This window comes from Hippoglossus stenolepis, chromosome 6 (genome assembly GCF_022539355.2).
Source record: "Hippoglossus stenolepis isolate QCI-W04-F060 chromosome 6, HSTE1.2, whole genome shotgun sequence".
Lineage (NCBI taxonomy): Eukaryota > Metazoa > Chordata > Actinopteri > Pleuronectiformes > Pleuronectidae > Hippoglossus > Hippoglossus stenolepis.
The window spans coordinates 23942526-23969028 of NC_061488.1; the positions used below are offsets into that span (position 1 = coordinate 23942526).

The following is a 26503-nucleotide window of genomic DNA, read 5'->3' on the forward strand; positions in this document are numbered from 1 at the left end:
TCACTGAGGTATTGCTTGTATTAAGTACTTTCACTGTAAAAATGTCGTGGCACACATTATCATTTACCCATACTATCGCGCCAATCCCCCACTTGTTTTGAAAAGGACAAACAGGAAGTTGAGTGGGTGACTTTACACAGGAAGTGGACCACGTCACTATGGCGAGCAGAAAGACCTCAGAGCCGAGCAGGGACAGACAAGACAGATACTCTGTGTTATTGCCGACGTACAACGAGCGGGAGAACCTTCCTCTGATCGTGTGGCTGCTGGTGAAGTGTTTCACTGAGAGGTGAGCTCTCAGCCAGCGGAGCTGCTAGGCTGCTGCTAACGTTAGCTAGCATCAGTGCTAAAGCAGAAAGGAGCTGTCACTACACCTGAGAGAAGCTGCTCGTTCTAACCCCTGAAGGCTGTTTGAGGGTAGAGACCTGGCTTCAAGCTTCAGAGCAGGTTTAGGTGCATGTGTCTATAAGTTGTAGAGTCTTGATTAATTCTTTAAATTCATGTAAACTCCTGTGAAGTTGGGGACACGATTTCTCAGGGTGACGTCACACGTAAACAAAAAACATGGCTGACTATGTCAAAATGGTATATTTTATTATTTAGTTGTGGTTAATGTCACTATTTCAGCGCTGCTGCATAAATAAACTGAACCTAATAACACTGAGATCGTATTTACAGATCGGTTTCATTGAGGAATGGGTATTACCGTATGATTATAATTATTTAAATACTAATCATCATGCAGTAAGCAAAGCATGGCAAGTTTATTTTTATAGCAAATTTCAACAACAAAGCAACTCAAAGGGCTTTACATGAAGTATCAAAGTTATCATGACAAATTGTAAAAGCAACATAAGACAGTAGAAAAAAAGAAGCATTTAAAAAGAGTTGCATTGAGAAGAAAAATGTCAATAAATAAGAATATAAGTGTAACAGTGCAGTGTAAGAAGTGAGGGATTGATTGATCTGAGAGCAGGCTGTGGCAAACAGGAAAGTCTTCAGCATTGATTAAAAAGACCTACGATTTGCAGCAGATCTCATGTGTGGAGCATTAAACACAACGCAATTTTTATGTGTGGCTTTTACAGTGGATATGACTATGAGATCATAGTGATTGATGACGGAAGCCCAGATGGAACACTGGAGGTGGCAGAGCAGCTGCAGAAGATATATGGAGAGGACAGGATAGTAAGTGAAGAATCACTGCTGTCTTTCTTTGAGAAGAGTCATATCAAGCAATTCATAAAATTGTGTGAAGAATGTATTAGAAGTCTTTCAAATACTGTAGAGACTAGAACTGATCGTCTGGGTCAGATGTTGAATTGCAATCTGACACTGGCCCCCCCGAGAAACACATGATACCAAACCACATCATTTCCTACTTCAAACTGTCCTTTTATTATTAATATTATGAACAAAGTGCATACAGTGCTTAGACATGAATAATAGTAAAATAATAAAGTTCAAGTGCAAACCCCACCATCATCCCAGACACATAATGCACACACATTTAGATATTCTTGTCTTCCACCAAACCTCTACAATTAAAACTTAAAACCTAAAAAACTAGTGACTTGGGGACTTGTTAGGGTTTTTCTCATCATGTTGTTGCAGTCTCCTGTACAAAGCTGATCATAAAATCTAAGGGGCGTCTCACAAAATTGTGGACAGAAGTAATCAGCCATTCTTAGCTTGGAGCCCCAGGCTACTTCCTGCTTTGCCTACCCTGTAGCACCACCTCTGATGTCTGTGTACATGCACAGTCTTACTCTTTCTGTTCTGTGTTTCAGGTCCTACGACCTAGAGCGAAGAAATTAGGCCTCGGTAAGTTTGAGACTGTAACAAATTTGTGTTTCATCTTGAGCTGCTTTCAGACATGCACTGAAGTCGGGAAAATCTCCTTAAATTATGCAGTCTGGTTTTATGTGAGAACGCAAATGTCCAAGTCACTTGCTGCAGACTTTCTCTGGAGTGTCTCCTCCCAGCCCCCTAGTATAAACTCTGGATAATGTCTGAGTGAGCCCATGTGAGAAAACAGCAAGAGATTCTCTGGAGGATTTGCATTGATGATGTTTCTAGACAGCAACGGATGCAAAACTGAAAGAACAAAAAGAATACAAATCTCCTGATGAAAGAGAGATGCTATACACGAACAAGACCCAGACAAAATTTAGAACTTGGAAAGACAAAGAGATTCAAGCAGTGGTGTTGATGTGCTGCTACGTCCTGCTGCCTGTATACTGCTCTAGTGATTTCCGTGTTGATTTGTATGCGTCTCACCGGAGAATCTCCTGTTGCATTCATACATAAAAGGCAGAACTCCGGAGAAAGTACAGACCCCATTGTGCAGACATTCTCCGGAGTTCATCCCTTAAAATGGCTTTAGTAACCATTGCCAAATTCTGATAAAGTCCTGTTTCTTTTCCAAGGCACTGCCTACATCCATGGCATGAAGCACGCAACTGGGAACTTCATCTTTATAATGGATGCAGATCTCTCCCATCATGTGAGTGGAGCCTGCTTCATTGTGTGCACACAGTATGTTCATAGTTCCCTCACACGCTGTGGGTGTGTGTGGCTTCTCCTGTGTATGATAACAGTCCATGGCTGCACAACACATGAAGCTGAAGCCTGTGCAGTAAACTGACGGTGACTCAATAGTTGCTTTTCTGATTAATGGATTTATTATTTTGTTTATATAATGTCAGAAAGTGGGGATAGATCCACAATGTGTCAGCCCAACATGATGTCTTCAAACTGGTGTTTTGTCTGAACATTACTCTAAAGCCCAAAGAGATTCAGGTTACTGGCGACATTATAAATTGATATGAGACAAATCCTCATGTTCAAGAAGCTGAAACCACTTATTTTAAAACTATCGATTATAACTGTTGTTCTTATATTAACTATTAGTACTAGATAATACAAATTTTAGCTCTAACTGATTCCATTATCCCTCTTTTACACAACAATTATGGGTATATCATTTTATTTTAATAGGGTACTCCTTACTGATTGCCAGTAGAGGAGTTTGCCTTTCTGTTTTTTCCCCGGCACATCATGTCTGACATCATGAACACTGGCAACTGAGGCGCCCTCTCACCTCACTGTCTTGCAAAATTAGCACCTTCACCCGTGTTTCTCGTTTCTCTCACTACTGATCTGGGCCAGAGTCGATAAAAATCTGTGTCTACTGCAGAGTCATTTGACCCAGGAGTTAATACAGATTGTATCCATTCCCATCGCAGACAAAAGCCAGATATTAGTGGGTGTTAGTGGGTTTTTATACCAGTGGAAAAGGGGGATTTACAGATTCCTGAATTGTATTAGAAGTAGTACGTGTCTCGTTTTTTGTCAGTGACTGAGATTTTATTGTCCTTTTTTTTTTCTTTCAGCCCAAATTTATTCCAGAATTTATTGAGTAAGTGTTATCTTTTTCCTGATTTTGTAATTGATATCCACAGTGAAAAATCTCCATATTTAAACTATAGGCGTCGATATATCTTTTTGTTAATGATTGTTTTTTTCCTTGTTTGCCAGAAAGCAGAAGGAGGGTAATTATGACCTGGTTTCTGGTACTCGTTACCGAGGCAATGGTGGCGTATACGGCTGGGACTTGCGCAGGAAACTAATCAGGTAACGACGGTACACTGTCCTTAATTTTGTATGTTATTTGTCTTCCACTGACACAATATGACTATCTGTAATGCCACCATGGCCAATCAGGAGTCTGGAAGAAAAAACTGGTTCTTGTAGACAGACAACAATATGTTTACCAGTCAAAAATCTTCACCCTGGATGGATTTTATGAATGCTCCTTGTGTACACGTGGACAAGTCCTGAGGTTTCATTTTCTTTCCGTCTCCCTCACTTTCACAGCCGAGGAGCCAACTTTTTGACGCAAGTGTTGCTGAGACCCGATGCTTCAGACCTCACAGGCAGCTTCAGGTATGTGCTGCTGTGAAACGCTGCTGCCTGTTGAACTGAACGTGCATGAAAGTGAGATGTTTCACACCCCTGCTGTTCGTTTATTCTCATTCCCGTCAGGCTGTACAAGAAGAACGTGCTGGAGAACCTGGTTGAGCGGTGCGTGTCCAAAGGTTACGTCTTTCAGATGGAGATGATCGTCCGCGCCAGACAGCTCAACTACACAATCGGAGAGGTGAGGCCCTAATTTTCGCATTCTCTCACTAATTTCTGTATTTAAGCTTTTCACATTAATCCTGCGTCCATAAATGAGGACCTAGCAGTGACAACTGAAGAAAACTTACATTTGATTTATTTCACTAGATTATCATTTTACATAATTTATAGACGTGAAAGCATTAGAAATCATAGTGAAGGCCTTAACACCATTTAAACAAACAATAGTGAAACATAAAAAATTCTAGAAGTAGGGAGTGTTTGAAATGACTCTGTTGAAACACATTTATTGTTTGTAAAAACCGAGGTGGGAGTTGAAGCCCACATCAGACTAGGTGTAGTTTACAAACTTTACTCTTCTGGGTCTATTTTACTTCAATTTATAAGCCAGGACTAGATTAACAAGCAGATTAGAGAGGCTGTTTAAAACCCCCATTCAGATTATTGAAACCTGTGTTGTATTATAAAAACAATCGGCCTCCAGACCACATGGCCACAAGGTTAAGCTCAAAAACCACGATACTTAAGATTTGTCAAACAAGTGCAGTGCAGTTCTAAACCAGCCTGTTTGGAATGGGCTGTTTGCTTTCTGTAAAAGTGACCTGCAGTAATTGAGCAGAAAATAAAGACTGGCTGCAGGACTGAGTCCACAGAACCATGAAGCCATCGCTGCTGCACAAAGAGCTGTTGACCTGTTTATTCAAAGTTCAGTGAAGCTCGACTCAGAACGCAGAACCCTGACCCGGAGAATCAGTTGCTGTGAACGCGCTGCTGTCATGATCTCCAACCTCACTTACATTGATGAGTTCTAGCAGCCGTTGCTACAGAGCGTTGGTCTCCTGTTTATTTAAAGTTTATCAATATTGAACAAGGCTCCAAATTGCACCAAATTCAAAGCTGCACTTCCTTAACAATACACGTATCAAGTGTGAAGCCGATAAGACAAAGGGTTCTTGAGTTATGCGTTCCACATAGAGACAGAGATTCCTGCAATTATTAGGTAGATTGATATTATATAGATTAGATAGGTAGATGTGGACTAGATGAACGAGTTGCTTCCATAGACTTAGAAGGTTTATAACACCTGTGTAGATTTATCAAACTTGGGCTGGATCTGCAAGTTCAGAATTGGAAAGTTAGAAAAAAAATGTTCTAATTTCTTCAGGTGTAGAAAACAAATCTGTGAAACCATCCTTTCTTGAAGTAGAGAAATGGGGAAATTCTTTTTAAATTTAGCTTAACTTGTCCATTAACCTCAGAATCCGAAGCTAACTTCAGTGTTGTGACTCTGCTTTATGGTGTGAACTGACAATGATCTTCTTCTTCTGCATTGAAACAAACAGGTGCCCATCTCCTTTGTGGATCGAGTTTATGGAGAGTCCAAACTGGGAGGGAACGAGATTGTGTCCTTTGTGAAAGGACTGCTCACACTCTTTGCCACAACATGATGATCAGTGACGTCTCGTGTGAAGTGTGGATATCCCATGATGCTTTCTTACATACTGTGCACAGTAGTTATGTCAGAATTGTAATGAGGGGAGAAAAACAAGCTCCACTTGCCTAATGTTCAGAAGTTACATGATGTTAGACGACATGGAGACATGTCTGTCCCCTGTTAGCTGTAAATATAAAGTAATTCCTTGTCAGTAGCTGTCCAGAGTACTGAAGGAACATAGTGCTTTACATTCCCATCATCCTCTTTAATGAATGGTGAGCAAAGCACAGTTTCTCGTCATTTCCAGTCAAGACAGTGGACTCCACGCTGTTTACAGTGAACTGCTCCACCTGTCATTGTGTCTATCCAATTAAACAGTTTGTATCGTTGTCTGGTTTCTTCTTCTTTCTTTCCTCTGACCGTGCTCTTGTTGTACAGTGAGTCCAAACCTGAACTGGGTCACAGAGAGCAACCGGCTTCTCTCATTGATATCACTGATAAAAAAGTGTAAGGGGCTGTTGATTTTAAACACAGGCAGCTTTATAAATACTGACCATTTACAATGTGTATGGATGTGACCTCAGGCCTGTCCTGTATGTTCATGGTGATAATATTGTAACAGTGTCGTGGCAATTCTGCAATCCCACTTTGACAACGAGGAAGAGACACAAATCTCTTACAGTATTATCACACTTTAACGCTCAGAGCATGGTGCACAGGACAAAGGTTGGTTTGCAATATGCACACCGATGGGAAGCGGTTCGTTCTCTTTATACCTTTGGCTCGTTCCTCCCCCTCTGCCTGAGGTTGTTTCTAAGCCAAAGGTCAGGATCTTCTGATGACATCAGGCAACAATACCTTAGTTTAGGAAATCGGGCCAAGATTCATTCAGTTGTACAGGATTCAACATGATCAAGGTTACATTGTATAAGATTCAACATGATCAATCATAGGGGAAATGAACATGATTACATTGTGCATTATCGAAAGGTTACATTTCCCTTACACACAGTTCTACTTGATTCTTGACCTTGGAAACCGTAGTTTGACTTTCAACCATGTCTTATGGTCTTCACCAGTATGCAGTGTTGTGTTCTTTGTGCTGAGACAGTAGTAGTCATCTCACACACACACGAATGGAAATGTCACCCAGGGGTCAAACCTGGATGGATGGATGGATGGATAGACAGAAGGATACCAAAACTGGATGGATGGATAGATACTGTAGGTAGATGGATGGATGGTTTCTGTAGATGTATATTTAATTGATCTCGAAGGAATTTTGGGCATCCCCTAGCTTAAATACCACATACAGGACAAGAAAGGCAATGATTACAGAAGTACAGCAGTATGTGTCTATGGAGGCTGTGCATGAATGAGGTTAGGACAGTAAATGTCCCACTTTTCTTCTAACAGGGACCCTGGCCACCCTGATAGCTCCACACTCCAAACACTACTAGACATACCCTGTTTACACGCCTTGTCTTGATGAGTGTCGAAATCTATTATATTGCTTATTTAAATTTCTACATTGCAACATCAGTGAGGAACTATTTAAAAATAGGTGGTGGATGATGAGGATGATGATGATGAGGATGAGGATGAGGATGAGAATCGCCCCCTGCTGATGGAGAACTTTTACCGACACTCTAACCAGTGCAGTGTCACGTGGGCTGCAGTGCTGGTGTCCAGCGCTGGGTTCGGGAGCTGTCCCTCACCGGGCACCGCTCAGGAAAGTAGTTCCGGTCGATTTGACTGGGCACTAACAGCACAGCACCGTACAGCGCCACCTACCGGAGATACCAGAGACACCACTCCTGAGCTGAGTGCTGAGGCACTGTGTGCATTGGACCCTCCGCAGGGAGGAGGAGTGGGGCGCCAGATGTAGCCACACCGCGCATGCGCACAAATCGGCGAAACCCACTCCAGGAGGACGCCCGCTGGCGGTGAGATCCTGCCACTGCTACCCCGGGTTGTTTACCCCCCAGCCTCGCATACAGAAAACACAGACCTTCCCCGGGCTGAGAGGGAGCGGATAGGTGAGTTTTCTATCAGGCATTTTCTTAATTGGCCAAATTGATTGAGAAACCAATCAGGAGTCGCAATGAGCCCGGCTCGCGAGGACCTCACAATGAGATTATTTATGCTAATCAAGTAGATGTCACTTCCGCCCCTTTTATTTGCGCCATTTTGGATCGGACAGCTTCTAGGCTGGATGTGTATTGTCTGTCAGAGAGAATGGTCTCACCGCTGTGCGCTGTCCGGCAGACTCAGGCGCTCCGAGCTTTTTGACTGAGAGAGCGGCTCCTCCCGGGTTGTTGCTGCCGACAGCAGGACATGTGTCCGCCCTCTGCGCTCCGCCGAACGGAGGCTGGAACAGTCTGATGAGGCTCGGAGGCTTTCAGAGCCCGACCGGAGGGAAGAGGAGAGGATAGCCCCTGTCGGCGAGGGACCGCCAGGGTTGGGGAGAGCAGCGACGGAGCTACTGATCACCTGAGAGGATATCAGCGGGATATTAGCAGAAGAAGTGGCCGTACTTCGTGTCAGCCATCCCGGGGTGACACCTCTGACTCGGGCGGGAGCAGTGGACGTGAAAGCAGGTAAACTTGTCTGTCATAATGTTGGACATGTCCCCCACGGTGCCACAGTGTGCTGCTAGCTGTGCGGTGGCTACCTGCGCTGATGCGGCGGGTGGCGGTGAACTACAGCTGAGGTAACTTGTCCGTAACACGGCTGACGCTGTGTTTGTGTTGCTCCATTCACCGTCAAGTTGAACGACTCCTCCGGCAGCCCTGCTTCCACCACAGCCCCGGTAAGACACAACCAACCAGGCAAACAGGCTCAGCGGGAGATTGAGTGAAACAAATGGCAGCGTCAGTTCTTCAGTAGTCAATGTTGTTGTTGCGAGTTGGCTAGCTTAGCATGCTAACTCAGCGCGGTGTGTCCTCATTCTTTGTCAGTGGCAGCAGCCTCCTGCCACAGCTATGGGTCTGGATACTGCCAGATGTGGATCAGCTGGACTGACAACCACACCACGAGTTTTCGATATGAGGAATATAGTGCGAGCGCCGAAAGTGCAGCTGTTGTACATGGAGTGTTGTCTTGGAGGAGGAGGAGGAGGGGGGCGGCACACGATACAGGATTCATACAAGCCTCGGCTGCATTCTGAGTTTTCTTTTTATTCAAAGCCACTTGTGAGGTGATCAGGCTCCAGCCAGGTGACACCGTGCGGCTGCGAGGCACTCAGACCTCGTGTTTGAGCCGGCGGAGGGGAGGGGGGCGGAGAGAGGGGCAGTCAGAGCAAGTGTCAGATGATGAACATGGTCACTACATCTACCTCCACCTACCTCCACCTACCTCCACTCCTTACTCTCCCAGCCACAGACAGACCGTGGTGTGCGAATCCTACAAACATCAGCTGCATCATGCGACTTTTCCTTTCAGTCAAAGCCACCAGGGTGCTTGGGTTCCAGCCAGGTGACTCTGGGCTGTGATGGACACAGTCCCTACATCTACATCCATCTCCTCCTGCTGCACACACACACACACATGCACACGCATCCTCCCATTCCAGACCGCCCTCTGCCTCCGTGGCTGTGGGCTGCAGACAGGTGTTGAGCCTGAACTCACCCTGGTGCATTTTAAGCATCTCAAACTTTTCTGCTCACTCTGAATAAGGGTGTCACCAGGAGCTTCTCCCCCCTTGCTCCTCACCCACACTCCTGAAGGAGGAGTGTGAACAGCCGTGTCACAGGTTAACAGTGGAGGTGGAGGACTGCGTGAGCGTCAGGGAATCTGTGGTTGAAGGTTTGTTAGGCCTCGTGTTTTTTTCTTTTTATTCTCACCACAGTGGAAGGAGAAACCTGTCTTCTGCCGGCAGCCCTCAGCCGAGCAGAGCAGCCTCCTATCTCCTTTCCTCCCTCTCCTCTCCCTTCACTCCCTCCCTTCCCTCCTGCTCAGCTTCTCCTTGGCTTTTTTTTTTCCCTCGCTCTCCCTTTTCTTCCTCACACCCCCCCTCTCTCTCCCCTGCATGCATATCCATCGCCCCCTCTTTCTCTCTCCCTCTCCCATTTTCTCTCTCCCCTCAGCCTCTTCCCTCCCTCCCTCCTCACCCTCCCTCCTCCCTCCTCACCCCTCTCCTCTGAGCCTGTCCGCCCGACCTCAATGCCTCCCCAGCCCCTACCCTCCCCCCTCCACTTCCGTCACTCACTCTCTGTCCTCTCCTTTCCTCTCATCTCTCCCCTCACACTCCTACCCTGGCTTGCTCACTCACTCACCCGCTCTGCCTCCCCCTCTCCACTCTCTTCCTCCCAGCTCCCTCCCTCCCTCCCTCACCCACCCTCCCTCCCTCCCTCACCCACCCCCACCTCATCCTCTCTCTCACACTCACCCTCCCCCTTCCCTGATCTCCCTCGCTCCTTCTGTCCCTCGCTCCTTCTGTCCCTCCCCTTCCTCCCTCCCAACATCCCTCCCTCCCCCTCCCCTCCCCCTCCACTGCAGACATATTGGAGAGGCTGCTGCTGACTCAATAGGAGGCGCCATTCTGTGATAGCATTGCAAGGCAGGGAGAAAAAAGGGGGCAGGCATAGTATAGGGAGGCTTACATAATGGAGGTCCTCTCTAGCGCCATCTGCAAGTAATGGGAGGAAGCACGACAGAGGGGCAGATGGGGGAATTGGGTAGGGGTCTCTTTCACCCACTCTGGCCCAAACACTTTTCTAAATGTAAGACAGACAGCAGACAAACAAGAGGACTGACTTTGGTCCTCTCTACTCAGCCAACAGTTGCTGGAACCACAAAGACACACACACACACACAGACACACACACACAGACACACACACTCACACACACAAAGTTCCCCCTTTCTGTTTAGTGCTTTCTAGAAGGGAATTAAGCTGAGGTGTTCACAGGAATTGTTTGGGACAGGGCTGTTTGTTGTGACTGTTTTGCCTTTCTGTCGCCATGCTTCAGTGACCTTTGACCCCACTGTATCTGCCTCTGATTTGAATAGAGATATTTGACCAGAGCACATTAGGACTGTGCATCAAACAGCCCTTACTTCTTCTGGTAAAAGGTGTTTTTACTAATAATAGAAGAAACATCCATATACAAACCCCTAGGGCTGGGGAAACACTTCGTATGGAAGGTGGCTGCGCCTCATCAAAGCATGGATTCACCTCAGGAGAAAAACCTGAAGCGAAACCAAATTGCCCACTATCATCTAGCAAAGGTCACCAATAGGAGGATTGTTGTCCGGACCCAGACGCCGTTCGATACGGACCCAGAACTGTTACTCGATTTTGACGGAGCGTTTCTATTTTAACCTGCGCGCCTTTCTCGCATTTACGGTAGTCTTATTTTAACCCAGCCAGTTTTATTTCTTTACGGTAGTAAATCCTGGCAGCATTACTTCTGTCACTGAACAAGAGAAAGTGGGGAACGAGGGTTAAAGCTGTCTATTTGTTAATATTTGTTGAGATTGTTCATATGTGACATGTAGGAAAAGAGAAGAAAAGGGGAAACTCAAACTCGATCTTATATAATTTTTTTATCTTATTTTACTTGAAACAAGAAAGGAACATTTATTTTATTACGTTAGTACCCTCCAGTTCAATGTTTAAATTAATAATAAACATTTTTGAAATACTATTGAATTTTAAATTCTTTAATTTATTTAACAGGCGGTTGTTTTATTTCATACAGACATTGATACAACCACTAGGCTACTTCAAAATATATGGCACTGAATCATAACGCATGTTAGAGGTTGTAATGACAAACCACTGACCACTGACCTTTCTCACAAAGAATCCAAGGTTATGTTTACATCATGTTTCTCACTAAAATGCGGGGTCTCTGTCTTTTATGTTCAGCAATCAAACCCTGCATTGTTTATAGGCATGTTTACAAGTTGGATATCGTCCAACCTGTCTTTGCCGGCACATTGCTGTGTATCTTGGGACATTAAGGTCAGGGTTAACATTATCAGGAATAGGTATTACCTCTACTAGAGATCAAAAACTTTAGAAGGCAACTGGTTTTGCATTGTGTTTTAGTTAAAGTGTAGTGATATGGTTTTTGTTAGTTTTAGTTGACGGAAACTAAAGAAAGTTAAGTTATATTTTCAGGGACAAGCTGGTCAAGTTTTTGTGACATAATTTTAATTGTTGTGTCTTAAATTCTTTTGGAGGCCACAACTGTCACCATCTTTGTGTACAGTTGCCATGGTAACAGGTGTCTGTAGCAGCCTGTCCATGCCACTCGGCTCTGCAGTGTTACAGACTGGCTCGCATCAGGGAATGTCTAAGCCGAGCTCAATGTCTCAACTGTCTTTTCCCCACATTTTATCTCATTCTCATTGGATCGTGGGTGAATGAAGTCCATAAATCTGTTTCTTTCTTCGGATAACATAACTGATAGACACATAACTATGTTAGGTGTTCCTTATTATTATTATTATTATTATTATTATTATTATTATTATTATTAGTGCATCAGATCAAGCAGTGAAATTATCTTGTGAACAGTGATTTACTACTTAGGAGATACAGCGTGTGCTAAGGGGAAGAATGCAGGCTGTTGAATAAGATTGCATTGAAACTTGTCCATTCATTTATCTTTCACATCATTGTTTTGTTTTTATTTGTTGGTGAAAAGCTGTTTTCAGATGTGACCTGTGGGTAAAATCCAGAGAATTGAGAATGGAATTTGTGCATGTCTTTCACACATGCACAACACAGCGGGTGGTTCGCTACACAGACGTGTTCACAACAGCAACAAATCCTCTGCATTATTCAGGCGAGAGGTGTAGCAGCCAGGTGCAGAGGCAGGAAGTGACGGATTAACTCCACTGCGGAGATCACGTGATTTTATTTACAACACACTGACCCCTGCATCGGCTCTTGTCACCACAAACTCTCTTGACATCTTCGTCGGTGAGTTCTATGGGTATGACACTGCTTTTGCACTGGGAGATATTTGTTTTCTTTAGTTTTTAATGATTTGGATTTTTGCGTCTGTCACATGTTAGAAGCGCCATTAAACCCCAAGGTGAATAAAGTAAGATCCCCCTGCTGTGTTCTCACATCAAATTCTCCTGAAATTCTATGGACTTTATACTTGGGGGGCCAGGCGGACAAAGTCTGCAGGAAAACTGCAGAGCCTCTCACTCTGACATTTGCATTCACACATGCACCTCCTCCGGAGAGTATCTGTGGACTTCAGTGCATGTCTGAAAGCAGCTATATATTAAATTTCATCATAGTTCTGATTGGTTTCTAAAGCTGAGCACAGCCACCCAGCAGAGGAAACGTCTTCTTGACCCTTTATACATGAACTCGCGCTCTCAGACTCTCACAGTCGCTCATGACCATAGGTGAGAATATAAATCAACTCGTAAATTGCAAGCTTTGCCCTTCGACTCAGCTCCGTCTTCACCACAACTGTCCGGTACAACAGCCACTTTATTGTTGACACGGCATCAATCCAGTTGTCAGTGGCCACGGCTGTATCTGAGATATTTTTTGCATCCTTTTTGTACAATGGGAGGAAGGGAAGACATGTGGTCTATCTTTACTCAGTCATTTGTGTGGTGTCTAAAAGATATGATGGAAATGGATGGATGTTTACTTGCTAAACTGTCTTCAGCCTATCAAACTCTTTAGCGTTCTAAATAGGCCATTTTTACAGAGTACTTTGACATGTCACAGTACAAGAGTAGTTGTAATAAGATATTCAGTTTGACTGGTCTACTGGGACATCATAAATTGGTAGATTGGCAGATGCAGAGCGGAGTGGATAGGCTGGGGTGTAAGGTTTGACCATGTCCTGGATGTAGACTGGACCCTATCCGTTTTCAGCACGGTACGCAAGTACTAGTGTTATGAAACGGATGCGGGCAGCTGCTGGTAACCAGTGAAGGGAGCGGAGGAGCGGAGAAGGGTGAGTGAACTTAGGTTAAAGACCAATCGAGCTGCTGCATTCTGGATGAGCTGCAGAGGTCGGATGGCACTAGCAGGTAGACCAGCCAGCAGGGAGGTGCAGTAGTCTTTGCATAAGATGACCAGAACCTGGACCAGAACCTGCGCCGCCTTCGGAGTGAGAAGGGGACGTATTCTCCTGATGTTGTGCAGCATGTATCTACACGAGCGGGTTGTTGCAGTAATGTTGGCAGTAAGGGAAAGTTGACAGTCGAGTGTCACACCCAGGTTCCTAGCAGTCTGGTTGGGGGTTAACACGGAGTTGTCAAACATAACACCTATGTGCTTTTCCTATTATGACAAGTCAGAATGTCTGAGAATAATTTAAAAATATTATATAGATCAGACACATATCAGACTCTTCCAGTGACTGGCCATTCTAGCGATGTGCTATCTTTGCATTCCTGGTACATTGGTAATACTTGGGATGGAATTCTCTCAGATAACTACCTCAGGTTGCACCTCAGACTAACCCCACAGCATGCTGACATATTGCTGAACAGGGTTTATTGTTTTGATTCCATGCTGGACATTCACATTCATTCACTAGTGTGTGACAAGAGCTGGCAGGTGTTGTGCCGAGTGCTGCCTGCCTGTCAAAACTTTGTGTGTTTTAATGGTCACTAACATGGCCGGATTGCTGCCAATGGTAAGTCCGACTGACAGATGTTTGTCTGAGAGAATGAGAGGAAAACTGTGCTGCACACAGCTCTACGATGAAGCAATGGCACAAAACAGTTAAAGACCTGTTGTTGTGAGTTGTGTCAAAAAAATTGCCAGCTGTGGTGGGACAAGTGAGTCTGTGGCTGGTGCCAGAGTCATGGTATTTAATAGGAAACATTATTTAGGCCTATTGGTCTGTTTTACTCTGCAGTTGCAGGTGTGTTGTCTGAATACTATCTATACTGCTGTTTACACTTAAAAAAATAACCCCTGCTTAAAAAAGTGTTTTAATGTTTCATAGACCCTCGTCCATTGTAGATGGCCGTTGGCTACCAGTTAGAAAAGTAATCTAATTGAACATCCATAATGGCAGTAAATTTCTCTAAATGTCCCTTTCCAAAATAAGGCAGCATTCCAACCAATTGGAGCATTGTGGGAAAAAAACCAAAAAACAGCCCTCAGTCATGTGAATGGATCTACCCTGTCAGAGCAATGCAAAGGACTACCTTAAAACAATGTAGGGTCATCTGGCAAAAGTTGCCCCATGTTCAGGTTTTGCAGCAAACAGAGTTGGCTCATCACCTACGTACAAGCACATATTTTTGGTAGATTACGTAACATTAAATACATACAAAGTTTTGTTAGATACAAGTGTTGCTGCTGTTATAACATTCCTGAGTTGTAAAATCGTATCTATCACAAAGTGTTGTGCAGTGTTTTGGTGCCTGATAAATCTTAAACTGGATTCATTTGTTATTCACACTGGACTTATTGCATCGTTTTTCAACGTGTCAGGGGCACTTTAAATAACATGTCCCAACCACCGCAGCCCTTTGCACAACTTTAACTCGGTTTGTTTTCAGTATGAATCCCTGCCATCCCCACGATTAGGCTTGATACTCTACTGCAGAATAATTTATCACTGTTTGTCATATCACACTTGCTGCAGATGCTGTACTGCTTGTCACATCTGTAGCCTATTTATGTCTGAATAAAGCCAACAAGTCCGGGTTTTTCCTGGCCAAAAATTAGGCAGGGGTGGTACTGAGCCGTCAGACAGGGGGGGGGCATGTACCAAGCCCGGGGCAGACACGCAGGGAGCCATGCCCAGCTCCAGAGCACACAGCGCCGGGACACAGACCAGGGACCTCGGACAGCTCCACTGCATGGGCCAGAGAGCACACAGCCCGGCCACAGCACCACCATGTCCGGGGCAGACACCCAGGGTGCCATGCACAGCTCCTCTAAGTCTGCTGACTGTGTTAATTTGGGGTCTTTTCATACAAAAATATTTTTTTCTTTTACAGTTTTTAGCAACTCTGTAGTAATTTGCTGCTCCTCTCTTTGTCTTTATCATTCTTGCTGTGCACTGTCAACCGAATCAAGTCAGACAGAGTGCGCCCCGCCATCTCCTCCAGCTCTGCATACATTGTCAAAGTTTGTCTGAGTTTACACGTGTCAAAGGACACTGTGTGTGTGTGTGTGTGTGTGTGTGTGTCGGGGAGGGCTGTCTGCGTGTCAGAGAGAGAGAGAGAGAGAAGTGACCAGCGGAATCAGTGTTCCTGTCTGTTTGGCGCCGTTACCTTTCTCTGAAGTTCTGGGACGGGATCATACAGAAGCTATGCAATTTGTTTATAGTAATCAACAGCTTATAGTGATGAATGTGGCCCCGGACAACGTGATCACTATAAGTTGTTTCCACTGTACTAGAATTTTGTCAGGAGGCGGAGGTGGCACGAAATTTGACTAAGGCAGCTCTATGCAGAAAAAATCCTGTGAACATTTACACAGCAGACAGCTATGTCTAAATTCCAAAAATACTTTTACAGACTACTGAATCTGTCATCATTATTTCTTCTCTGGTCTTTAATCTATGTATCTTGTCTCAAATGAAAGACTAAAAATGTCTTTTTTTAGAGAACTGTTGATTTCATGACTCATGAAACTCACCTTTCCATACATTACCCCTACACCTGTTAATCACACGCTGTATGTCTTCTCTGTTCAGGTGGGCAGCATGTTCCAGCTCCCGGTCAATAACCTGGTCAGTCTGCGGAAAGCAAGGAAAAATGTCAAGAAGGTGCTGGGAGACATTGGCTTGGAGTTCTGCAGAGATCACCTAGAGGTGAGCATGCAGCAAGTACCACTCTGTGCGGATAACTTCTCTTTCAGTGTATCCATAATAACCTTCAAAATCACGTTCCAAGCTAAATTTTCATCTTTGCTGGGGTTTAAGAACAGATCATGTCTGGATACATGCTGTACATATGGGACATTTGTTTTGGTTTGATAATAAGGTCAGTTTAGGAATTAGTTAGATAGTTTCTCTGTTTGGCTCACTGCAGGAAATAAGAGTTAAGCAGCAGGGAGCCTGGCTCTTCTGCATGAATACAGATAATATATGATGATGGGAATCTATGAACTGTACTTACAACACATACAGTATTATGCGATTATCCTCATTGACACCATGTCCTCATTCTGTTAAATCTCACTCAATATACGAGAAAGATGCTCCTCAGGCTTAAAAGCAGAAACCAAGAGCTTTACATAATTCAGAATTCGGTTCTCTGGATTTCATAGAGGCACAAACATGAAGAATTGTTGATGGGGTTTAAACTGGGACTAGAGGGAACTGTCGGAATTATGTCACAATTTCTATCATTTGACCAATTTCAGTTAAAAATGTGCAAAGTAAACACATGTCCCATATGATAATAGAAATGTCTGACTAATGATTAATATCTCTGCATTTTCGTATTTTGTTCATTCAATCAGCTTTTCTTGGACATGTATAACAATTGACTAACACTTCTAACAATTCATGAATGTTAGCAAATTTGTTACCAACAGTTACCCACAAACCTTCTGTGTCCCCAAGTAAACTTGTATCATTACTTAAGCTAGCTGTAGCTTGGAGTTAAGCATCACTCAAAAGCAAGAAAAGTGACTTAAAGTTTAATATTAATGTGTATGTCATGCATTATAGAAGAAAAAAATCTAATATTTCATTGTCAAGTATTAATCTTTCATTTCTTGTTGTTCAGGACTATAAAGACTACACTCCTCCAGATGTGTATATAAAGCACACTAGCTGGGAAGATGTGTGCATGTGGGAGCCATCGCATACCAAATGCCAGGTGTGTGAAGCACAAACACATACACACCTATTAATATCCCATTTAAATCTTGTTTTTTTTTTTACACCACAAAAACAGAGTATCTCTAATGTAACAAAAGTTGAAACTTTTTTCTACCTCTGTATCTCCAGGACTACAGATCGAAGCCTTTCTGCTGCACTGGCTGCCTCTTTTCATCCAAGTACTTCTCTGCATACAAGAGCCACTTCCGCAATGTCCACAGTGAGGACTTTGAGAACAATATTCTGCTCAACTGCCCATACTGCACTTACAATGGCAACAAAAAGACTCTGGAAACACACATCAAACTTTTCCACATGCCTAACAACACTGTGCGGCATGGCCCTGGTGGAATGGTGGCAGGGGCTGGCGGGATCATGATGAAGGATGGGTTACTGAAGAGGAGTGGGGACAGTATGGAACAGGCTGTGTACTATTGCAAGAAGTGCACCTATAGGGACCCATTGTACAATGTAGTGCGAAAGCACATCTACCGGGAACACTTCCAGCAAGTTGCCCAGCCCTATATCGCAAAACCAGGTGAGAAGACGAGTGCTCAGAATGGCGGTACAGCAGGAGCAACGGGAAATACAGAGAGTAATAACACAAACAATGTTAATAGTAATCAGATTCACTGTAAGAAGTGTCTGTTTGTTCCAAGGACATACGAGGCACTTGTTCAACACGTCATTGAGGACCATGAGAGGATTGGCTACCAGGTAACTGCTATGATTGGGCACACCAGTGTGATAGTCCCCCGTCCCAAACCCATCATCATGATCCCCCCCAAAACCCAAGGAGATAAGACCATCATTGGGATGGGCCCTAAAGGTGCAGTAATGGCCACTACCAGGTCTCCTAGCTCACAGCAGCTGGGTCGGGTTATTATTTCATCAAAGACGGGCTTCAACTCTCAGAGTCTTCTGGCTGCGATGAAGCATGATGCAGTCGGATTAAAGGCCGGGACCACCCACCAGTTCTCTGTTGGCAGTCAGGTGAGAGTTAGTTTACCAGGGAACGCTCAGGTTTCTGTGCCCCAGCAGTCACATGCAGCAAAGCAGCTTATTTCTGGCGGCAGCCTGCGGAGTCCAGTTGTGCTCAGTGCCTCTTCTTCACTCAAATCCAACTCATTGGGTTCACGTGTCCAGGCAGCAGCCACAACTGTAGCGTCTCTCACGGCCAAAAAAGGTGGTTCCTCAGTCCTTGGCACGTCCTATACTCAGAAGTGGAAAATCTGCACTATCTGCAATGAGCTCTTCCCAGAGAATGTGTACAGTTCTCACTTTGAAAAAGAACACAAAGCAGAGAAGGTGCCTGCTGTTGCCAACTACATCATGAAGATCCACAACTTCACCAGCAAGTGTCTCTACTGCAACCGCTATCTCCCCAGTGACACGCTGTTAAACCACATGTTGATCCATGGCCTGTCTTGCCCACACTGCCGGGCAACCTTCAATGACGTTGAGAAGATGGTGGCCCACATGCGGCTTTCACACCCAGATGAGAGTGTAGGCCCACGCACAGACTCTCCCTTGACCTTTGACCTCACTTTGCAGCAAGGCAATCCCAAGAATGTTCAGTTGATTGTTACTACCTACAACATGAAGGACGCTCCAGAGGAATCGGTGGCATTTCATGCTCAAAACAACAGCCCTGTATCATCGGCCTTGTCTGCCTCGCTATTATCAAGCAAGAGGTTAATGCCCCAGCACCCACCCAAAACACCTTCAGTGGCTGCTGACAATGTGCCAACCAAGACTGCTCCACAGGCATCTGTGCCCTACAAAAGGGATGTGGGCAAGACACTATGTCCTCTTTGCTTCTCTATCCTTAAGGGCCCAATTTCAGACTCACTGGCCCATCACCTGAGAGAGAGGCACCAGGTGATTCAGACAGTTCATCCTGTTGAAAAGAAACTGACCTACAAATGTATTCACTGCTTGGGGGTGTATACCAGTAACATGACTGCCTCCACCATCACTCTACACTTAGTGCACTGTCGAGGTGTAGGGAAATCCCAGAATGGACAGGACAGTCGAGCACCTCTTTCTTCTCGGGTCAGCCAGGCCCAGAGCAGTGCTCTTAAACGGGCTGGCTTTCATAGCTCAGACACTAGTGCACCAAAGCGAAGGAGGCCGGGACCCCCCGGTGAAAGGGCCCACCCACGGGATATCAACGGTCCATCTTCGTTTGTAGAAAATCCAGATGAACCTGTACTTTTAGCTCTTGACCCCAAAGGACATGAAACTGAGTCATACGAGTCTAGGAAGGCATTTCTAACGCAGTATTTCAATCAAGCGCCGTATCCCACACAGCGGGAGGTTGAGAAGCTAGCGGCCAGTCTGTGGCTGTGGAAGTCAGACATCTCCAGCCACTTTGTCAACAGGAGGAGGAAATGCACACAGGAATGTGAAACCCTAAATGCCAGCGTGTTGCTCGGCTTCAGTATGCAGGAGGTTAGCAAAGTGAGTCACGAGCTTGCTTTCATCCAGGATGGTGTGTACGAGGACAGACATAGCAAAAGGCGGACATCCAGGACGCATAGGGGCATGTCAGAACAGGCTCTTCGAAAACACAGGGAGCTTGTAGCTGCTAATGGTGGTGTGGACCCCTCACCAAGGGGAAAGCCCAGTGAGACTTTGGAAGGTTCTAGAGCAACGACATCTTTTCCCAAACCCAACAGTGCCAGCACAGACCAAGCCAAGACAATCAACAGCACCTCAGCACAAAAACTTCCTCTGGACCTTTCCGAGCCAATTGCTATTGACTCTGACAGTGATGAGGAAGAGCAGCAGAAAGATGACAGGGAACAAGAGGGAGAGTTACATTGCCATGGTAACGAACAGCTTACTGGAGCTAAGGAGGAAGTGGAGCCGAGGACAGGGGCAAAGATTGTTTCAGATCTGGATGATATGTCTGACGACGACGATGATGATGAGGATGATGATGACGATGACGACGATGACGATGAGTATGAAGGAGAACATGTAGAGAATGGCTTCAGGCCCACAGAGGGCTCAGGAAGACCAGTTGCTAAAGGAAGAGACGCTCTGCCGATCATTATTCCCAAGTTTGTACCATCATCTGCCCGAAGCCGGAGAGACGGGGCTCAGCTGGGCAAACAGCAGGTCTGACTGGAAAAACCCAAACCACACAATCTGAGAGACACTTTAGATTTGATCCACGCCAACAAATCTGCCTCGCCTGAACGGAAGGACACCGCGTTGTTGGATTGGACATCTGCGAGGGAGGGAGCGAGGAGGAGAGAACTCTCCTTGAGTAGAAACTCAAAACAAGCCATTCAATGACATTTAAAGGCAGGACTCAACGAGCAGCTAGGGTCGATGTAAAGAGTTGTGAAGTTTTAATGTTTCTCAAAGACAACAGTGAAGTTACACCAAACGAATAGACAAAAAGTTTTTTGCCTTCTTATATACTTTATTACATTGAGATGATGAGTGATTAACGTTGATTAAGCCACTGAACTTGAGTGTGGCTTAAAACGAGTTGTTGTGAGTTCAAGCTTTCAGGCTGACCAGATAATCCATTGTTTTTCATGTAGTTATACCGAGTTAGGTAGTGTAAATTTGTACAGTCTTTTAGACATGTTTGGACAGATGTTGCTGTACATGTTCCCTTAAATATTTGCTATTACCTGTGCGTAAGGTAGCCTCATATGTTCTATATTGATATGCTTAACGATAGGTGTTGCTTTGGTGGCTGATATTTTCATGTATGTTTAAGTTTATTTTTTAACGAAAACCTAGGGTTTTTCTTTTGCAAAATAATATATCTATATATGAATGAAAAACAGAATTGATTTGTTCCCGCTTTTTAATTTGACAATTTTATTTTTTTCTATGAATTAAGTTCTGAAAGAATAGTGGCACTGTGCTATTCTCATCCTCTCACAGTATAAAGGAGCGTTTCACCAACTTTTTGCAGCCTTGTGCTAATAAACCTCTACTGTCCTGTACTTGCTTTCTATTTTCATAAACTTTGTTCCTTTGCCCCACAAGAGTGGACGGTAACCACCACATTGGCATCCATAAACGTGAAAGCAATTATTTTTTTCCAAAAAGAGTTGTTTAGTATGTGTTCTTTGAATTGTGTGTATTTGTTTTACGTTTTCATTTTTCACTTAAGCATTTATGAACAATAAAGTGCTGTAATTGTGCTTCTCACACAACTGATGGCAATGTGTGCCAGTTTCTGAGTTCAAAGTGAGGAACAGAGAGATTTCACACAAAAAGAAGATTGTGTGCTTGTTGATGCACAGCAGTAGTTGGAGAGATGGACTGTCTTTCTTTCTTTTAGATTATTGTAAATCCGCTTTGTCTGCAATTGTTTGCACTTCTCCTTAAACCTTCTTCTGTATGTACGTCATGCTGCAAACTTTAGGAGACCAGAATGAAACTTTCTACACACGAGCTAAAACATTGTGCTACAGAGTGTCCGTACCTGTTAAGTAGTGCAGAAGTGAATGGGCTGATCCTCCTTTTGGTTTAAAAAGGGGCAATAAATCACTTCTCAGTGGAGGCTGGAGGTTGTATGGTTAATGGTGCATTGATTGCTGTTTGAAATACAAAGCTGCGGTGCTTTTCAACACCCCACAGCAGTCCCAAGATAAATCTGAAAGGTCAACAGATTAATCTCCAAAGCACCAACCAAATGTTAACATATATCTCTATCACAAAACAGTCTGCTCTGTTGAAATGTGTTGCTCTGCTAGAAAAACACAGCAAAGCTAACATTGAATTAGCAGTGATGTAGAGAGGGAGGAGTCATTTAAATGTGTAAACCAATGGGCCAACAGGGAAGACAAATTTATTTTTAGATTATTTATGGCACAAAAATGCAAGAAAATTGTTTTTAAACGATAAATGAGCACGTATGTGGAAATACTGAGCTAAATTAACAATGAAGATACCAAAGCCAGGACGAAAAGCATCTTGGGCAGTTATAGTGTTTTTAGAAAGTGAAGCATACTTTCCCTCACCCTCTCGTCCCAGCAAAGGATATGAACCTTGATTCATCTCATATGAGGTTAAAATTAGTGATGCAGGAGTTGCGTCTGTAAGAAGCCAAACATAGTTCCAGGAATATCCAACATTGCTTGGTAACAAAAAGAAGATGGCCACCAATCAAGCCTCGTAAGACCAGTGTGGTTTTCTACTGTAAATCTCACAGCTGGATAAAAGCTCATCAGTAACTCTGAATATCTGTGAAATCATTCTAAGAGATTCTTCTCCAGATGGAGACGTTATGAGATGTGACTTGTGATAGCCATGCTCAAAATACAGCACCTGTGTAGAACCTTGTTTGAATGCCCCTCTCTCTGGGTGAACTGCTTAAAGGAAACATGAAACAGAATGTGTGATGCGTTCGCTCTGAGACCTTCAATATGTCCCTTTGTGTTCTGGTTTTATAAACCACACCAAATGGACCCTGTCTGTGTGTTACCTGTGAGTAGACGTGGAGAAGCCTCGGTTAGAAATAGAACACTACATTATTAACCCTTTGCTGAGGTGCACCGTTGGATGAAAGGTTCGCTCCCAGAGTATGGGGATCAATCACATCTGACTGAGATCTAGTGAGTCACACTGTTCTACCAACCCAGGTTAATTGAATGAGGTCGAAGCCTAGGTTAGCTATGTATATATGTACCTATTTCATTAAAATCCCACCCTTCTGCGCCCAGGGACAAGAAATCTAAAATGGAGGGAAATTACCCCAGTGCAATAGAGAGAGAGAGAGAGAGAGAGGCAAGACTCTCCTTGGCTGGCTAGTCAGTGTTGCTATGCTGTTGTGAGGAGCGAGCGAGGGAGAGAGAGCGAGAGAGGGAAGGAGTGGTGGGGGAGGCTCAAGGAGAGCGAGAGAGAGAGGCCTGACAGACTGTGGGGGAGGCAGAGGCCTCATCTGCAGTGCTGTGTGTAGAAGGAGCGCCCAACAGCCTTTCAAAGGGGGGAGGAGAGAGGGAGACGAAGGAGTGGGGAGGAAAAAGGGAGTCAGAGAGGGACAGGGGCGCCAAGGAGGAGAAGCCATGAGAGGAGGCAGGGAGGGGAGAGGGGAGGAAGTGTTTGGGGCAGAGGGAGGAGGAGGGGTATGAGGGGAGGGAGGAGGAGGGGTATGAGGGGAGGGAAGAGGAGGAGAGACGGAAAGAGGGGAGAGGAAGAGGTAGGGATTGGGGGAGGGAGGTGAAGCCAGTGGTGATGGTGGTGTAGAGGCTGGCGCCCCCTGCAGCTGGAGGAGAGGGATGGAGAGGCCCTGGTGTGTGTGTTTGTGTGCGTGTGCTGTCAGACACAAAGAGGTACAGGCTGCAGAGACAAAACAGCCCTTGTACTTAACAGGAGGGAGGATAATTGGTTGAACTGGACTCAGGTCAGTTTTGTGTTTGCCCCAAACTGACCTGCGGCCCACAGAGGTGATGCGGGTGAGAGAGAGGGAGGAGAGGGGGAGGAAGGACAGGGGAGAGAGAGGATGAGACAGATTGGGGGTGACGTGAGGAAGAGAAAATTAGGGACATGTTGGGGAGAGCAGGTTGTAAAGTAATATTGGCCGCTGCGGAGTCGGTGGTGGCGCCCTCTGCAGGAAACCGACAGCAGCCTTTGTGAGATTCCTTTCAGCAAAATTATGAAAAAACAATTAATGTCAGCAAGTGTGTCAATAAAAGATGCTTGCGATGTTGTGGGTACAGCATTGTATCTTATGCTTCGCGTCCTCAGAAAATCGCATGTGGCTAGGGGTCATCCAGATCAGGGCGCCACACAAAGTGGGACAATAACAGCAGCACAGAGATAGAGAGAGAGAGAGAGGGGGGGTAAAGACAGGCCTTGCAGACTGCGGGGGAGACAAGAGGCCTCTTCTGCAGTGCTGGGTGATGAGTGGGGGAGAGGTGGTGGGCTGAGGGGGGACACAGCAGAGGGAGAGGCTGGAGGGTGGTGGGGGTGGGCTGGAGAGAGAGGGAGGCAGAGAGAGATGGTTGCAGATCTATCCCCGCTACTAGCGCCTCCTGCAGTCTGAGGGACTACACAGTGGCGCCACACACACACACAATGTGCAAATGATTCATAGAAAGGATATGGTGGAATTGAATCATTCAGTAGGAAGAGAGAATGTGATGTGAACAGTAAGAGGGGAGGAACAGTGAGGGAGAACATGGGAGAGTAAATGGTTTGTGATAAAAGAATGAGAATGAGATGTTAAGTTAGACAGGAAGTCATGGAAAAGGTGACAAGAAACCAGGCCTCAGGCATTTACGAAACCCTGAGTGCGTCGTGATAACGTCCACCTGGACAGAGTCAGTACAGAGTCGGCTTGGATCTATTATTTCCACCCTCTTCAGCTGGTCAGGGAGAGAGAGAGAGAGAGGGGAAAGCTTTGAAAACCCCGCTGCGTTGCTCATATGTGAAAGACAAACTCTGGAGAAAGAAACTGTGCAGGCAATCTCCGGATTTCATGTCAAGCCCAAAAGGGGGAAAGTGTCCAGTAAGAAATTAACATTTTCTGTGGAATATTTTATCTTTCTTCCTCTAATCACGAGGTGACCCCTATCGTGGGACCCCCTGGTGTGTCCCAACCCTTAAATCGGGAACCTCAGATCAACACCATTTTACAAAGAAGCAGCCAGTTCCCTTTACTACCCAAGATGGAAAAAGAGAGCAACATATTTTTTTTATGCTTCTCGATCCGAACAGTGAAAGAAAACGCAGCAGAGAGCTACAGTCATATATCAGAACTGCAGACAACTCTACAGATATAACTTTCAGCCATCTAGCACACCGTCCTCTGTACCTTAGATTGTCATGTTAATATGACATTTATTTCTTGTGAGTGTGACAGTGAGTGTCCCATATGCTCTGCACGGTGACAGTGAGGGAGCTGCAGGCTGCCCTTGAAGGTGGAGAGAGGATGTCTGCTGCATCAAAGTGCACGTATGATGGGAGGAAAATGGGAGAGAGGGAGTCTGCTGGGAGGCCAGATACTTCTTCTGTTCAGAGCTGTTGGAGCAACTGGTATAAGTTGAGTGACAGTGAAGTGATCTGTCATTAGTATTTCTGATAACTGTGAAGGTACACTCATTTCCTAGATTGATAAAAAGCAGCACATAGAAAATCTGTGATTGCGATCCCTTTCTACCCCATTACACATGCGGAAGTGTCCTTGGGCAAGATACTGAACCCCAAAATTGTCCCATCTCATAAAGAAAAGTGCAGCACATAGATTCACTGTATGAATGTGTGTGTGATGGGTGATAACAAATTTCCATTCACCATATCATAACTGACACTGACTTTACGGGTACTGCCGGGGCTGATCTCTGTCATGGCAACAATATCCATAGAATACTTTCCTCTTCAGTAATTTATTTTCAAAGTAAAGTAAAGTAAATAACAGCAGTTAAGTAAATCATTCAAACTTATATAAACCACACACATGAACAGTGACTAAGTAAATTCAGTTTCATTTTAGGTTCAAGTTTTTTTACTTCACTCTTTGTAAAAAGCTGTGGACACAACAACCTGCACACAAACAATAAAAAGTGACAGTATATTGTAGAACTGTTTGAGGAGGACTCCCTAATGACAAGGAACAATTCTGGAGTAGCTCCAGAGCTTTAACACAGGACAAGAAAACAGAAAATTCCAGACAGGCAGGTTTAGAACGAGCACTGCACAAGTTTAAACTTAATAAGTACTGGAATATAAATATTATATGAGTCTTGAAACCTTATAGGAAGATGGTTTTTGTCAGGTGGACGTTTGAACTTGTGTCTTGCAGAAGGAAGGTCTCCTTTGTCCCTGTGTGACTGCTGCTTGGATCCTTGGAGTTGTTTCCTGTCTAGAAGATCCACACGCCAAGCACCGGACAGACTTTTGTTTTTAGAATATAGGACAAGATGGTAAATATCCCTTGTACGTTTGAAGGTCTTCTGCACAATTTAAGTTACCAGTAGATGTGATTGCGATCTGTATCTTCAGTTGTGCACCTTAGCGTCATTAAGTGTTTTGGCCTTGTAATTAATGATAAAGGCTGAACTTGAGGGTAAGCTGAGGCTGAAGGTAAATCTGACTGGCTACTGGCTTGTATGGGAGTACTATGTAAGCCATGTGGTTCCTCAGTAGATCAGACATCATTACC

At 44.7% G+C, this 26503-nt stretch overlaps 2 protein-coding genes across 2 annotated transcripts; both read left to right on the forward strand.

The window, feature by feature from the left end:
* Positions 1-104: 104 nt before the first annotated feature.
* On the forward strand, positions 105-5967 carry dpm1 (dolichyl-phosphate mannosyltransferase subunit 1, catalytic). The gene is made up of 9 exons (XM_035159061.2): positions 105-289; positions 1089-1188; positions 1791-1824; positions 2430-2506; positions 3396-3421; positions 3541-3636; positions 3880-3948; positions 4048-4162; positions 5487-5967. Exons 1-9 carry the CDS (start codon positions 159-161, stop codon positions 5589-5591), a joined length of 753 nt encoding a protein of 250 aa, XP_035014952.1. The 5' UTR covers positions 105-158; the 3' UTR covers positions 5592-5967.
* Positions 5968-7563: 1596 nt separating this feature from the next.
* On the forward strand, positions 7564-21551 carry adnpb (activity-dependent neuroprotector homeobox b). Its single transcript, XM_035159060.2, has 4 exons — positions 7564-8178; positions 16231-16347; positions 17270-17362; positions 17494-21551. The coding sequence occupies exons 2-4, from the start codon at positions 16240-16242 to the stop codon at positions 20494-20496; spliced, it is 3204 nt and encodes a 1067-aa protein (XP_035014951.1). The 5' UTR covers positions 7564-8178; positions 16231-16239; the 3' UTR covers positions 20497-21551.
* The last annotated feature ends 4952 nt before the right edge of the window (positions 21552-26503 follow it).

Bases quoted from the DNA above. Each gene is read 5' to 3' on its own strand.
- dpm1 (XM_035159061.2), top strand. From the start codon at position 159: ATGGCGAGCAGAAAGACCTCAGAGCCGAGCAGGGACAGACAAGACAGA. The intron at 3,422-3,540 runs GTAAGTGTTATC...CTTGTTTGCCAG, and splicing joins TTTATTCCAGAATTTATTGA to AAAGCAGAAGGAGGGTAATT. The intron at 3,949-4,047 runs GTATGTGCTGCT...CATTCCCGTCAG, and splicing joins GACCTCACAGGCAGCTTCAG to GCTGTACAAGAAGAACGTGC.
- adnpb (XM_035159060.2), top strand. From the start codon at position 16,240: ATGTTCCAGCTCCCGGTCAATAACCTGGTCAGTCTGCGGAAAGCAAGG. The intron at 16,348-17,269 runs GTGAGCATGCAG...CTTGTTGTTCAG, and splicing joins TCTGCAGAGATCACCTAGAG to GACTATAAAGACTACACTCC. The intron at 17,363-17,493 runs GTGTGTGAAGCA...CTGTATCTCCAG, and splicing joins CATCGCATACCAAATGCCAG to GACTACAGATCGAAGCCTTT.